Source organism: Trichechus manatus, unplaced genomic scaffold (genome assembly GCF_000243295.1).
Source record: "Trichechus manatus latirostris isolate Lorelei unplaced genomic scaffold, TriManLat1.0 scaffold00067, whole genome shotgun sequence".
In the NCBI taxonomy this organism is placed as follows: domain Eukaryota; kingdom Metazoa; phylum Chordata; class Mammalia; order Sirenia; family Trichechidae; genus Trichechus; species Trichechus manatus.
This window is the reverse complement of record NW_004444003.1, coordinates 5,380,828-5,397,802: the sequence shown is the minus strand read 5'-3', so window position 1 is coordinate 5,397,802 and position 16,975 is coordinate 5,380,828. Positions and strand designations below refer to the sequence as shown.

The 16,975-nt window shown below is 35.2% G+C and overlaps 1 protein-coding gene across 1 annotated transcript in view; it reads right to left on the bottom strand.

Annotated features, from left to right (window-relative positions):
• The window catches only part of UPF2 (UPF2 regulator of nonsense mediated mRNA decay), a 143,341-nt gene that overhangs the window by 38,709 nt on the left and 87,657 nt on the right, over positions 1-16,975 (bottom strand). The window contains exons 12-15 of the mRNA XM_004379688.2: positions 13,131-13,316; positions 10,482-10,685; positions 9,699-9,974; positions 6,920-7,103 (exon numbers count right to left, since the gene is read on the bottom strand). Coding sequence (XP_004379745.1) covers positions 6,920-7,103; positions 9,699-9,974; positions 10,482-10,685; positions 13,131-13,316 — 850 coding nt within the window. The remainder of the gene's footprint in view (positions 1-6,919; positions 7,104-9,698; positions 9,975-10,481; positions 10,686-13,130; positions 13,317-16,975) is intronic.

Genomic DNA, 16,975 nt, shown 5'->3' with positions numbered 1-16,975 from the left:
GATTCTCTATCAGCCCAGAACTAAAACAATTTCCGAAGCCAACTCTTCAGACAGGGATTGGACTGGATTGTGGGACATAAAGTGATACTCGTGAGGAATGTGCCTCTTAGCTCAAGTAGATAGAAGAGATTAAACAGGCGGCTTCTGTCTGGAGGTGAGATGGGAAGGCAGAGAGGATTAGGAGCTGGTTGAATGGACATGGGGAATCGGGTGGAAAGGAGAAGTGTGTTGTCACAGTATGGGGAGAGCCATTAGAGTCACATAACAATGTATGTATAAATTTTTATATGGGAAAAAATTAAATAATAAAAAAAAGATCTAGCATCTTTGTCACAGTATAGCTTTTTTCCCCCCTTCATTAACAGCTTTCCCTTCCTAAGGAAACTCCCTGGCTTGAGTTTGTTTCCAACTCCTCATGTTCGTTCCATATTTCACTGACCATTCAATTCTTCCTTATTAACATCTGAATTCTAAACTCATCTCTAATTTCAAACTATACATAATATGGCCTCATGCGAGTCAATTATTTCCCACAATGCTCTCCAAAGGCTTCTTCTATAGTTGGGTCAGACTCATATACTAAGAGCATACTCTCTTGGGACACTGCTCATTGAATGTTGTTGTTAGGTATCATCGGGTTGGTTCCAACTCATAGTAACCCGAGGTACAACACAACGAAACACTGCCTGGTCCTGCTATGTTTGAAGCTTCAAAATCATTGCTGTGTTTGAGCTCATTGTTGCAGATACTGTGATACCCACTGCAGTAAAGCTGATCCTGACTCACAGCAACACTGAAGGACAGAGTAGAACTGCCCCACAGGGTTTCCAAGGAGTGACTCATGGATTTGAACTGCCTACTTTTTGGTCAGCAGCCGAGCTCTTAACCACTGTGTCACCAGGGCTCATCCTCAATAATACACATTCAAATTCTATCTGTTCTTCCAGTTTAGTTTCAGTATTACTTCCTGTATAAACTATCATTGAGTATTTTAATTTATAACTTTTCCTCCTACTAGCTCCTAAAACACTTGGAGAATTTATCATAGCACTTTACATTTAATGATATACCACATTATATTCTTCTCTCATGATTTCATAAATGTCACATCAAATTAAAAGACCCTTGAGGACAAAGAACTTGTTTTATGTATTTAAAACTTAACAGAGGACATACATTGATAAATACACAGTAGTTATCTAGTAAATACCTGTTTATTCACAGAATCTTAGACTACTAGAACAGGAAGAACCTTTAGTGATGATGTGATTTAACCCTCTCATTTTATGATGAATACTGAAGCCCACGGAGTTTCAAGAACCAGCCCAACCAATAAAAATAAAAACAAATTACTCCAGTGTCTCAAGTCTAAGCCACTGGTTAAGAACTCACAGAAATATGGACATACAGAGGGACTAAAGTAGGTACACTCAAGTTTGGAAATAAAAAAAATTAAGAGAGAAGATGGATACAGTGCAGAAACCCTTTCTGGGCCTGTGGGACATACAGTATCCCATTCACTTTTTATGCCTCAAGATTTCTTTGGGAAGGAGGTAGATGGATTTAACCTAAAGGTGGGAGCGTTCTGAAATGTGTGAAACTCAAGAACTCTTCAAGTTTTTGTGTAGATTCAGCATTGTCTTGGGTGATGCCTCCCAGGTGTTTGAATTGTCTAAACTTCTGACAGTTTTCCCTTTACTTTTGTGAGATAAGCCTCCTCACTATGTTTTCCAATTATCACGTTCTTATGAGTATGTGCTTATCATGAAATAAGCTATTCTTAGTCTTCAGTCAGTCAAAGTGGCCATTTTCTCCTTCACGCCATTTATTGTTTCCAGGTGTTACTGGCTCCCTGATTTTCTAGCTTCTGAACAGTAAATAATGCCTTTCCAGTAAGGAATAAGGCACTGCAGTAGTACTTTTCAAGACACTAGAACTACTGTAAATTATTCTTACTACGAATTCAATCTTACAGTCCAATCATTGCTTCCACATGTAGCAAGTGGAATGCACTGCTATGAGCAGTTCTGTAGCATTCCAGGGCAGTTGTTTCTGCTTCTTAGCTGTTAGTACTGCATTTGTTACAATAAAGAATACACAGTAGTGGTAATTTTCCTGAGATTCAAATTCCTTTGGTTTTATTTATTTGGCCTGAAAGTACTGCTTTTGCAGTAATGAAGAACACACTGTACTGGTAATTTTCCTGAGATAAAAAATCCCTTGGCTTTATTTATTTTGGCTATAAGTACTGTTTCTGCAGTAAGGAAAAATGCATTGTACCATGTTCTGGAAAGTTTCATGAAAAATAATAAAAAGGCTAAGAGGAAGGAGACTAGAATAAAATGTATATGCAGTCATTGCCAAGTGCCTTCATGTCTTGCAAATTTTCAAGAAATAAAATTTAAAAAAATTTTTTTTTTAAATCCAGATTTTAGCATTGACTCATATTGTCAGGATTTATACGTCCAGCATCCACCAGGACATATATGATCCCAGGTAACAGGTATCGAAATCCATAACTCAACAAAATTTCTGTATTGGTCCTTTAATCAGCATGCCTTCCTTTAGTGAAAACACAAAGTATCAACAAAAAAATTAGAGGAGAAAATAATTGAGTCTTGAAAGGGTTAAAAGGAAAATAATACTGAAGAAAAAAGTTGGTGTCTTCAGATTGAAATTCCATTAACTTAAATATTTTCTACCTGCTCATTTATTAGTTTTTATAGATACAAATAGTAGTTATTATTATTTATAAATAAACTTATTTAATTTTTTGGACTTTTAAGAAGCAAAATATTGGGCTATTATCTGAGTTACGAAAGGCAGAAAATTTAAAGTCAAATCTAACTGTACAAATCTAACCATTGTCACAGGAATAACACCCTAGTGGTGATAAATTCACACAGCATAAGATATACTTTATATCTGTGTTACATCCATATAAAATACGCATCATGGGGAAAACTAATGTATACGTAGCTTTGTTTTGATAGTCATACCTCTAATTTGTAAAGTAAAATACATATTGTTTTTAACACATGTTCATTTGTGTTGCAAATTAGTTTCAAAACCACTTTGTAAGTATTATATTTTGCATCTGCTAAACTGTATAATTATCCAGTTGTTGAACCCTAGGAAACTGCCAATCTAAAATTAACGATGCAGATGAAAATTAGTATGTAAAGGATACACAGAAAACAAAATGCAAATTCCAAGCAGTAAAATACTAAAAACATGTGTTTCAGAATTGTGTTTGGGGGCTGAAATCAAAATACTGTTCTCTTGAATTTGAGTTGCTCAGTGCCCCAGTTATCCTGCTCATAACAGATATGGTAATAATTGCAATACTTCCTTTCAGATTTAATATTTCTCTGCTGCTAGAGATGTTGAATATTTTCCCTACGTATTTAATATGTCAGAAAACACAGTCTTTGAATTCTGGTTTGACTAGTTACCTAGGGTTTTAATTTGGGCTTTACTTAATTCATTTGTCAAATATGAATAATAGTACCTCTATCATTCTGGCAAGCGGGTAGTATTCAATAAACACACCAACTTGTCCTGCCCTCCCTTATTTAATTATGTCATGTCCATTTATCTATGAGGGTATTCAATTTTATTATCAATTTGCCTGTGCTCTTTAAACAAGTGACAATAACCTGGTGTAGAATGCAACTATTTTTCTTTTTAGTTATTTCCCACTGTATAAAAGTCTTAAAACACCTGAATCTGCCTACTTTTGTGTGCTTTCTTTTATCGTTTTAAAATTGGGAACATTAACACCTCTCCAAATATTTGATTAATAATTACATCTATTTTAACTTTTAAAAAGTAAATATTTAACTCTTTAATCCCTCTGGAGTTTGTCACATGATATATAATGTGGCTCATTTCAATTTTTCCCCAAAATGCTTACCTGTCGCTCTCATCCTATTTTTAAAAAAGAATTCTAGTTCATCAAATACAAAACTGTTTTATATTTAATCAGGACTATTTCCGGACCTTTTATTCTGTTCCACTTATTTTATTTCTCGTTTATGAAGTATATTCCTTTGCTTTGTTATATAGTTATATGGCTTTTTAAACTTTTATTCCTTTCATTTCTGTTTACTACTATCTAGAACTTCCAAACCAGAATTAAATAGTACTGCCTACTACCATTTTTTTTTTTATTCTTTAAAGGGAATGTCTCAGTCAGTATTCTATCTGAGAAAATTAGAGGTGTACCCAAAAATAATACAAGAATGTTACACTGGTACAAAACTGGCAACAACCTAAGTGTCTAACAACAGAATTAATAAACTATGATATAGTCATAAAGAATAGATGAATATATATGAAAATATTAACACATGATTATCTTTGGCTATGGAATTACAGGTGGTTTTTGTTTTCTTGTTATTGTTCAAAATTTCTGCAATGAACATTTATTACTTCTAATGATAATAAATATTATGTTTTAAAATATAAGGAAATGTTTTTAATGTTTCCCTATTACCTATTATGTCAGCACTGGGTTGTTATAAAACTAAAATAAGATAATTAATGTTCAGATGCTTGAAAATAAAAAACTACCAAAGGCAAGATACTATGTTATCTTATGGTTTTCAACAGGAAATAGATTGAATATTTATTCATGTACACCTCATTCCCGATATTTAGACTCTAAACCAGGAGGAAAATGGAGAAGACTTGGGAGCATATTGATTCTAGCTGCTACCATCTTTAAGAGTTTCATTTACAAATGGTGACCTACTTTTCCCTCTCACATTCTAAACAAGGACAGACTCCTCACAGCAGGCCTGAAGTCCTTTAATTTAACACTTCGATCTATAAAGGACACAGCAAAAGTGTTCTCTTTATTGCTACCAAACTGGCTGTCAAAGTAATATTTACTCACGTCCACTATACAGAACGTACCAGCCTTAAAGATTTTTGGGAAACAAGGCTAGAATCAATATGCCTTTATGAGTTGAGTAGTAGGAAAAGTGAAAACTTACACAACCAATAGCACCTTTAAAAATAATGCCAAATAGAGAATAACAATTATATTCTCCAAAAGAAGATTTACCTTTGGAGAAAGCAACTCGTTTTAATATGATGGATATAACAATATGAAAAAATAAGTTTTAGGAGGAAAAAACCACAAATGCCTTCACTATGTAGACAGTTCTTTAGATATGCAACGTAATAAACTTATACAATTAGTATAACTTGGTGATGGTAAGGATTCCCTGGATAATAGCCTGAAAATGATGTTACTTTGAAATGACTACAATAAAACATGCTAGGAGCTATCAGCAACCAAACCAGACTGGTATGGCTACACCTTGTTCTAGCTATATCTATTGACAAAGCCTGTCATCTCCTACAGTCCCTTGTGGGAGCTGTTCATAAGATAACTCTTCTCCCAAAACAGTAACAGAAGGATATTGAGAAAGTAAATATATAATCCTCTAGTTGCATTTTCTCAAGACCTTAGAAATAGAGGTAACTCTGCCTGTGAATAGGTCTGAAATTCTGTAGGACAGTTTCAAATTTCTAACAGGTACTCCCTTCCATAAGTTCTAGCCTGAACTTTCTTAAGAAATAAAACCTGTTGAAAATATACAATTAACAAAGAAATGCTTAACTGAAAGTAGATTTTTTTATATAAAAAACAAAACAAAACAACAACAAAAAACCCTGTTGCCACTGAGTCGATTCTGACTCATGGTGACCCCATGTGTTGCAGAGTAGAACTGCTCCATAGGATTTTCTTGGCTGGAATCTTGGTGCAGTGGTTAAATTAAGCACTTGACTGCTAACCAAAAGGTCGGTGGTTTGAACCCACCTGCCGCTCCGCAGGAGAAAGATGTGGCAGTCTGCTTCCATAAAAATTATAGCTTTGCATGCTCCACAGCCTACACGTCCCTGAGACCAGAAGAACTAGATGGTGCCTGGTGACCACTACCAACCGTTATGACTGGGATCACAACAGAGGGTCATGGACAGAGTGGGAGAAAAATGTAGAACAAAAAAATCAAATTCACAAACAAAGACCAGATTTACTGGTCTAACAGAGACTGGAGGAAGCCCCAAGGCTATGGCCCTAAGATACCCTTCTGACCTGGAACTGAAGCCATTCCAGGAGGCCACCTTTCAGCCAAACAACAGGCCCATAATATAAACAATAACACCCGAGAGGGACATACTCCTTAGAACAATTAATCACACAAAATCCAAAGAGCAACATTTGCCCAAAAGCAAAGATGAGAAGGCAGGAAGGGGTAGAAAATCCAGATGAAAGTAAACAGGGAACCCAGGGTGGAAATAGGGATAATGGTGACACATTGTGGGGAATGCAATCAATGTCACAGAACACTTTATGTACAAACTATCGAATGGGAAATTAATTTGCTCCATACACTTTCACCTAAAGCACAATTAAAAAATAATAATAATAATAAAAAAGATTACAGCCTTGGATACCCTACAGGGCAGATCTCCTCTGTCACAAGGGGTTGCCATGAGTCAGAATCAACTTGACTGCAACGAGTTTAATCTTTACAGAAGCAGATCACCAGGCCTTTCTTCCAGGGTGCCACTGGGTGGGTTCAAACTGCTGATACCCAGAGATCTTCAGATTTTACATTAGCACCAAAAATTCTAAAACTTAAAGAGAAGCTAGCAGGATTGTGTTTTCCTATCACTATCACTTGCTTTAAGTCCTACATGACTGTTTTCCTCCAATTTGGGATTATTTAATAAAATCAACAAGTAGCCACACAGATTTTACCTAGTACTGTTATTTAACCACTCAACATCAAAAACAGAAAGCATACAGATGTAAACTCCAACTGATAACATTACAAAGCAAATTCTGGAAACAATCTCCCAGGTATCACTTTCATTTTCTCTCTGTTTATTAATTGCTTACCTAGTTTTATTAAGAATTCTCGTTCCAAGTCGTGTACCTGCCTGATGGATTCTTCCAGAGAATTACAGAGTTTGATCTTTGGTCTTAGCAGTTCTAGCGTATCACTGATCATGTAATCTATGTCAATAGGAAAAGGATGGTCTTTTGTCCAAACCTCCAAACTTTTCTTCCACCAAATATAACGCTGGTAACAAATGAAAAATAAATTTAGCTATAAGAAATCAATAACAAAAATATTTAAAAATAATAATCTGTATTGTGATGTTACCTAGTTATAATAACTACGCTAAAAAGTTGTACAAGGCATCTATCATTTTCATTAATGGTCAACAACAATGATCCTATTATCCCTGCTCCCTATTCCAATTATTTTACTCCATCTATAAAAAGTTTCTGACGTATTTGGTGACTTCATTTTAAATATTTTTTAAATTAAAAATATCAGATTCCTTAAAAAAAAAAAAAAAAAAGGCGAGGAAAAAATATAAATAAAATACCAGATAAATTTTCAGGTACTCTGAAAAGCAGAAACCCCTCCTCCACCCCCAACCCATTGCCGCTGAGTCCTTCCTCCACCCTCAATCAGGGTTTCAATATTTAATTTTACAAAAACAACCAGATTCAAAGCCATAGTTTTGATAAAATATCATTATTTTCTCTACACTACCTCTTTTGATTTTTCAAAAGGTCAATTAAGGTATCTGAAGACATGGTTTTTTGAAATATATAAAAATCATTAATCAACAAGCATTTATTGTATGTACATCTACTGTGTATACGGCACTGTGTACGTATTTTTCCTCTTCCAGCCTGGTTCCTTCACTTTATTTTGCACTTGCTCTAATTCATAACTTTACATTAACTAGAAGCACAACGTGAGGTTTACTAGTATATAAACAGGTATTTCTCTGGGTGTTTTATTCCTCTCCAGTTTGTTCTCGGCCCTTGCTATTCAAAGGGTGGTCTGCGCCCGGAGCTTATTAGAAATACAGAATCTTAGGCCCCATCATTGACGAACTAAATCATAATCAGCATCTGAACAATATGTCCAGGCGATGTGTTGGCATATTAAACTTTAGAAGCACTTGTTCTGACTAATCCTTTATACTTGACCTTCCAGCACTTAACTGCTACATTCTAAGTTCTAGGCAGAACACAGCGACCTTATTTCCAGGTCTCACTGAATTCTTACTCCCATTCCCTAGCTATATCATTGCTATATTTCTGTCTTTTAAGTAAGACAGAAAATATGTCTGTCTTTTTGCTCCTGGATATTTCTGAGTGGCTCTTATCGCTCAGCCTCCAATGTCAGAGTGAATCCTAATAAGGACTCTCTTCTAAAAGGGATTCTACTTTGGAAGCTGATAGTTATAGCTGCCATTTTGTAGCAAAACTCTGGTTTTCAATACAGGCAGTCTCCAACTTAAGACACTCCCAAGTGTTTGGCTGCTAACCAAAAGGTTAGCAGTTTGTATCCATCAGCCACTCCTTGGAAACCCTGTGGAGCAGTTCTATTCTGTCTTACAGGGTCGCTATGAGTTGAACTCGACTCAATGGCAATGGGTTTGGTTTTTTGGTTTTTAAGTGCTCAGCTGCTAACCAAAAGGTCAGCAGTTCAAACCCACCAACTGCTCCAAGGGAGAAAGATGTGGCAGTCTGCTTTGGTAAAGATTATAGCCTTGGAAACCCTATGGGGAAGTTCTACTCTGTCCTACAAGGTTGCTATGAGTCAGAATCGACTCCACGGCAGTGGGTTTGGTTTTGGTTTTGGTTAACAAGGAATTCTGACCCTCAAATCTCCAAACCCTCCTCTCCAGTTTTTGCTCATCAATTCATAAAATATGAAAGTAACTCCTTGCAAAGGTGTAGTGGTGGGACAACGTTAACAAACTGTTCTTTCTGAAGAGTATTTACCCCTACATAGCGTCAGTCACTATGTGGATGCATTTTTTGATACCTTAAGTTGTAACTTGAAATTTATTTTCTTCATCAGTGAATGAATGAAAACAATACTAACAATAGTGATCATACAGAATTAAATGGTACTACTGGTACTTTACTTCGGTAACATTATCTAGAGAATTGGACTATGAGTTGCTCACCCTAACCACCATTTATAACACAATACATTCTAGGAAATAGTAGCTGGGTTCCAAACAACCAACCTACAAGTTAACTTTTGGAACACAAACTATGGAAGTTGTAAGATTATCTTTGTATTGGTATCTGAGTTTAATTTATACTGTGCTTGTTCTAATTCATAAGTTTACATAATTAACTAAAATATGGTAAGATATAAAAAGCACAACCCAAGAGTTTACCAATAAATGCATAAATCTTTCTTTCTGTATTATAAGAATATATTTTCCCCAAAATGAGGGGGTTTTTCCCTAAAACAAAAAAATTTTTTTTTTATCTTTTAGAAACAAGAATTTTGGATGTAAAACCAAACCATAGACAAGTGAAAGGAATGTTATCAAATGTATGAAACACAAGTAATTCAATGCATAAATTACTGTACTAAATCCATAAATTACTGCACCAAAATAACTCCTAAAATGATTATTACAAATATTGTTACAGTGCAATTAGAATGTTTATATAATATTTTAGAATCAAGTATTTTAAAATCTCTTAAAGCACCATGCATGGAAAAGAAATATAATCTAATTATGAACATATACATAATATGAATACTACAGCATTTCTTCTATAACATTTTTATAACACACGTAATGCATTAAATGATCTCAAACTGCATATTTTGGCTTATATATACCTGAAAATATACGAGGAAGCAATCAAGTTTTCTTTTACTGGAACCTCTATCAAAGTACTGGCCACAGGTATCCAAAATAGTGCATACTAGTCTAATTCTGAAGAGATGTTCAGGAGGGTCCAGTGAACTTGGAGAACCATCAGGGTTAACACCAAATGAGGTAAAAGAGTAAAGAGTTCTAAAAATAACAGCTGATTCCACCATTCGATAATTATAAAGTTCCCCTAAGAACTTGGCACTGCTGATACGTCTCTGATTAAATTTAGGTTGATTAACCTAAAAAACAAAAATCAGATTTCCATTAAAGATTTCAAATAATATATTTAAAAACAGGTAATATTCCCCTCTGTAATTTTACAATATTATCGAAAGAACAGTGAATAAGGGAAAAAAAATAGATGGTTTCTTTCTTTCTAAGAAGGTGATCACTTCTCAATGTCCTTTATCTCTCTCTAGGAGATGGCTATCTTTAAAATGTTTCAATAAAAAGAAAATACTAAATAAAAAAGCTCAGTATAAAGCTATCATTAAATGAACTGATACTTTCTGAAACAATTAAAATGTAATTTCCCCTATCAGCCTCCTCTAACCTATTTTCTCTTGAAGCCATTAATTAAGCAAAAAATAAGCCTGGGTTTTATAGTAAGAGGGTTTTCTGGCTTACAGAAAATTCTTATAGCACCACATGAGAAAAGTACACTTATTTTTCAATAAAATTATTTAAAGGTTGTTTAAATTCCCCAAACACCTCAATTTGATGACTTTAAATAAAGTCCTTTTTACCTCCATTCCTAATCGAATATCTTCTAAAACTCCATCCACAACATGAATTCCAACATCCTCTTGGTAGAGCACTAGTCCTGCTAAGAGGTTGGCTACACAATGAATACTATTATATTTCACATTCCAGATGTTTATCATACAACAAATAACATAGTCTTTCACTTCTTGGTCCTGCCAGGGTAACTTGCGCATTTGTCTCAAAACCTAAATGAAGAGAATTTTTTTTTTTTTAATTAATAAACACATAGTAGGTTAATATGCCAAATAATACAGATATTTTATCATGATTGTGCAGAGTCATAGAACTTTAGAACTGGAAAAGACTTTAGAGATTCTCTACCAGCCTCTTCACTTTATAAATGGGAAAAATGAGATTCATTCAGTGATCAGTAACAAAATTTATTTACTTTTTCCCTAAATCTTTCAATAATGCCCCCCAGTTTTCTTGGATTGCAGGTCTTCAATCAAGCTAACAGTATACAGGTTGTCCCCAACTTACAATATATTCTAGTTACGACAAACTGCACTTACAAGCGTCCAGTTTTTTTGGGAGGGGGTACATCTTGTTGTTAGTGTATCTTCTTGGGAGGAAGCTACAGTAAAATTCACGCAGGGGATATGGAAAAAATTGCTGAATTATGTGAACATGCTCCAAGCATTTGATCAGGATAATATGATGGACAAGACTGTTCATATGGTAAGAAAGCTGAATTTAGAACCTGATATCACTGATGTGCAACACCTTATAGACCACTAAGAAAGGGAACTGGAAGATCAGGACTTAGTGGATTTTGAAATGGGAAGAAATGCTGAAGAAGGAAGAAATAATGAGGAAAAGGAAGGAGAGAAGTTGTCAAAAACTTTTACAGCGAAAGGATTAGCTGGGGTTTTTTGTAAACTAAATCAGGGGCTTCAGTTGCTTGAAAACATGGACTTAAATGTTGATTGTTTTGCTAAAGTCGACCGGAGGATTCAGGAAGCAGTGAGATGTTACCATGAAATATATAAAGAAAAAAAGAAAAGTACCATACAGACAACTCTCACTACTTTCTGATTAGAAACACCATCCCCACTCCCAGGGATAATCCAGATGATCCAGAACCTTCCACAAGTCGAATTATTACCACAACTGACAAAATGCCAACGTTGTCCAACTCTTCTTCAACGTCAGAGTAAATCTTTGTGATTTTAGTATTTTTTTATGTATGTATATATGCATTAAAATATATCTGTAAGTTTATATGTAATGTTTCCAACTCCAAAGACAAATAAAGATCTGATTATAAAGATAGTGATAATAGAAGGCAATAAAAACGAAAACTAAAAAAAAAAAAAGGTATTTGACTTATGTCAGAACTAACCTACAACAGAGTTGTTGGAATGGAACCCAGTCGTAAGTCGGGGACTACCTATACGCTATTAGCAGATTGCAAAGTATTCCTTTAATCTCTACTCTCTATATCCACAATCCATCTTTTTAACACAAATACACATTATCATTCTAGCTTCACTGGAAATGTCAGTGTCTTCTCAACTGCATAAGCATCATACAGTCTTCAAACATTTAGCCAATTCTAAAACAACTATCAAATTCCTTACTGTTTTAAACAACTACTATCCCTGACTTTCAGAAAGTTGGTTTCAATTTTCAAAGCTTCACTATCACTCCTTATCACTCTCTACCCCACCCATGGACAGTACATCCTTTATCCAGAATTAATTTGCCTTTTTTTTTTCCTCCCAGAAAAACCCCCAAAAGTTGTTATAGATTGAATTGTTTCACCTTGTATAGTTAACCAAGAAATATTGTTTTGCTCAAAACATTTTACTTAAAAGTAAAGTTTCTGATAAGGTAACTATAATAATTTCAGATAATAGGACAGCAGTCTTTACCCTTTTCTGGAAATTTGTCCCTGTTGAGAATCTAAAGAAAGCTCCCTTTTCTGGAAGTTTGTCCCTGTTGAGAATCTAAACAAAGCCCCCCCTCCACCTACAAAAAAATACAAATAGCCACAGAGATTAAAATTATGAAATTTCAGAGGGATCATAGGCCTCCTAACGCCCATTCAGGGTTAACATCTTCTATACTGAGGCAAGATATTTAAGGGAAAATTCACTACAGAACTCCAAAAATAAAGCGATAGAACTAAGACAAATATATATAGCATCAAAATTTTATTTAGAAGAGTTAACATTTTAATTAGAATAAGAAGTTATTATCAAGAAAGGAAAACAAAATTTATGTCCCAAATATTACATATCATCATATGAATTCTTACAGTAACTTGTATAGAATCAATCATAATGGAACTTAAGCTCTAATCCTATCTCTCCTAAAATTAACTGTTGGACTTTAACAGTCCTACTTCAATTTCTCTATACAAAACGTGAATAGTGCAAGCTACTGACATTTCTCATCTATACTTTGTGGGTTGTTAAAAGCAATCTATACAAAACAGATCTAGGAAAACTAAAATATATGTCTCTGATCTAAAACAATTTGAATTCATGGGCTAGAAGGAAAGTACACTCTTGCTCTTAATACTATTAACATCAAAATGAATTAATTTGGTTGAATATTACATAAGTTTTACACTACCACAAACCTCAAGTAGACTATCACATTAAGACTATTAAATTAAGACTTACCTTCTCAGTGGTAACCTTAGAGAGATCCTTGTACAAAAGTTTCCGAACATATTCCTGGAGAGGAGGACGTTTCTTTTTCACTGTTTTCTCAGCCAAAGGTGGGTTGCAGTAGTAATAGGCATTCTCCACCATCGTGACATACCTTGCATCAAGATGCATTGCTTGTTTCTTTCTCATCATTTGTTCCTAAAATAAAAAGTCCAAATTAATCAAAACGTTTCATTCGAGATTTCTTTATTCCTAATAAGCTTCTCTTCTCAACGATAAATGGTTTTAGGATAAAGGTCTAGAAAAGGAAAAGAAAAAAATCAGTATGTATTTCTAAGAGTCAGGAAAACTGAGGATGCTGTGCAACATCAGTCTTCATTAGTATCCTCCATTTTCAGTGATCTTTTAACCAACTGTCCTTGGTTTTATTCATTTGTTGGAAAATGTGCTGATTAAAAAAAAGAAAAAAGTGTTCGAAATTATTTACTATAAATGACGCACCAAAGAGAACATTATTTTTTTAAACCTTGGATATTTTTTTTAGTGACCTGAGTATATAAGTGTACTAACTGTGTTCTAGCAATAATCATATTTTAGAACAAATCAGTCTATGACTATTTGGCTTTAGTCCTCATCCAGTAAAATATTCAGAGAACTTTGCTACAAATGGAACTTTACTTATAACTCTGCCAAACTGAACTCTAAGCAAAACAAGACTCACATATTTGAGTGACTGAAATTAAGGATCAAGAATGTAAAGGACCCTGAAACTACTGCCTTGAGATAATCTTTAAACCTTAAACCAAAAATATCCCTTGAAGTCTTCTTAAAACCAAACAACAGTTTGCATTATGCTCTTTAAAGATCTATCTATATGGGATCAAACTGACCCCAACAATAATTTGCAAGATTAGAAAGGAAACTTAGGAGGCAGTAAATTTATGTTAATAGGGGAGGAACAACTCAGAAAAGGAGGGTGAGAATGGTTACACAGCTTGAAGAATGTAATCAGTGTCACTAAGCGGTACGTGTAGAAACTTGAATTGGTGTATGTTTTGCTGCGTATACTCTTAACAACAAAATAAAATCATATATATTTTAAAAAAGAATGTAAAAGGGTGTCTCTGGATCTAGCTGTTCCATATACCACAACTGAGAATAAATTTGTTCACGTGCGGTAACCATCAGTTGGAGTCGAATGGACAACAATTTGTTTCTCTTTACAGACAAGAAAACCAGAAGCCTCTAGTATCTTACAACTTGCCCAGGGATATTCAGCTCCAACTCAGGAGAGGTGACTAAAAACCAAAATCATCTAGTCCTTGGTTTCTCAACTTTGGCACTATTGACGTTTTGGACTGGATAATTCTTTGTTGCGCGGGCCTCTTCCGCACATTGTAGGACGTTTCACAGAAACCCTGGTCTCTACTCCCTAGATGCCAGTAGCCCCCAGTTGAGAATCGCTGATTAGTTGAGGATCTTCAAACAGCACTCCTAATTCTTAAAACAGCATTATACTAAGCACTATGATTACTGAATTTATTCAGTCATTAAACAAACATTTTACTGGGCACTTAACTAGGTGCCAGGCATTATGCTATGTGTTAGAAATTCAATAGTGAACAAGGCAGACATGGTTCTTATCTTCAAGAAACTAACAGTCTGGTGTAGGAAGACAGAAAATGAACAAGCCAACAAATAAATTAATCTTTTGAGAAATCCTGGTGGTGTAGTGGTTAAGCTGTCAGCTGTTAACCAAAAGGTCGGTGGTTCGAACCTACTAGCCACTCCATGGGAGAAAGATGTGGCAGTCTGCCTCCGTAAAGATTACAGCCTTAGAAACACTATGCGGCAATTCTACTCTGTCCTACGGGTTGCTATGAGTCGGAATCAACTGGACAGGACCAGGTTGTAGGTTTTTATTAATATTTCAAATAGTAATTGTGTAGGTAAGATGATTTAGGGAAGGTTTCTCTGACAAAGTGATACTTAAGCTATGATCTGAAGAATGACAAGAGGCTGAGAACAGCCACCGGAACAGCTTTCATGGCAGAAGCAATAGCAAGAACACAGGCCTGGGGAGAAAGACAGTGTGGTATGTTATAGGAACTAAAAGAAGGTTAGTGGGGTTTCAACACGGAGCAACATGAGATAAGATCTAAGAGGTAATGAGGGGCTAGATAAATATAGAGTGCTACAGACTGTTCAGAATTTTGGGTTTTAAGCATGTAGAGGGAAACCACTGACGAGCTTCAAGCAGGTGCCAAGGACTAGGGGTGGCAGGTAGCAACATGATTTCAAGTTTTGAAAAAATCACTGTATATGTAAGCTCAAAAATGGAGGGACTGTATCTTTTCACTGTTGAATATCTAGCGCTTAAAACAGTGCCTAGCATAGCGCATGGGAGGTATGCAATTAATATTTAGCAGAATACATGAATGAATTAATTAATTTTTAAAAAGAGAGTCGATTTTTCCCGTGGACTTTCCATACGTGTAGAACCATCAAATACTGAGCGAAAATTTTGCTATTTATAAGTTCAACTGTTTCATGATTGTTTCTCTTATCTACCAGTACTTCTAAAGTATATCTCTTGTAGCCTTGCTTTCTACATGGGCATCTATATTACGATTTGTAAACATTCATTAAATGTTGAATATTCCAAACAGAAAAGAAAACTTTTCCATGTTTAATAGGGCTAGGGATAATGCCCATACTTGTACGTTCTTTGGACAAAATATAACGCATCATTTAACTTAACATTTGTACATACATAATACAGTTTTTAATCTAGGTTAGTTCCAACCTGTTACTTAGACAGCTTCAGAACCATTTCCCCCAATCAAGCAGGATGGAGATACACACACAAACAGCAAACTAATTTAATTTAGCTAAAAGTAATTTTGAATGCAAACCAGGTTAAGGTTATATGTGTTCCCAAACAAATATGTATACCTTTTGGATTATCCCACAAGCATTAACGTGCTTCAAATCAAGCTCACTATTTGTCCCTCCCCCTATATTCCCTTATCTCTGTGACTGGCACTCCACGTCAAAATTTTGGGACTTATCTTAGGGCACTTTCTTCTTCCTCAACCCTTATATCTCACCACTAAGTCTCATCACTTCTATTTCCTAAAATTTTTCATACACCTAGTTATTATTTTCCATTCCTCCATTTCTACCCCAATCCTTTTCTTCTATGTTTTCCCCCTAGTTTTTAAAACAGTCTTTTGACTTTCTCACTACCTCTGGTATCAGCCTCCTCAGTTATATCCTCTACAATGATCATTCTAAAAACATAAATCTGATCATATCTATCCTCCCTGCTTAAAATTGTTCAATAGCTATTCACTGCCATCATCAAGCTCCAATGTTCATATTCTTACAGCAGAACAAGACAACCAGTACCAGTCAATATTGTTAACCTCTGAAGTGAAGCACATGGGGGCACAGTTACGGAGACCTCCTAGACATATCCAAACACCTCGCGGGATTGGTCTACTAGGTTAAAGGGCTTGGGACATAGTCTCTTGGTACAACTCGGTCGGCACAACATAATTCATAAAGATAATATTCTATATCCTAGTTTGATCAGTAGCATCTGGGGTCTTAAATGCTTGCTTGCAAGCAGCATCTAAGATACAACTATAGGTCTCTTCCCATCTGCAACAAAAGAGCAGGAAACCAAATACCCAAAGAAGAAACTAGTCCACAAGACTAATAACCCACACGAACCACAGCCTCTTCTAGCCTGAGATCAGAAGAAACAGATTGTGACTGGCTACCACTACTGACCGTTCTGACCAGGGACACAATAGGTCCTGGACAGAATGGGAGAAAAATGTAGAATAAAA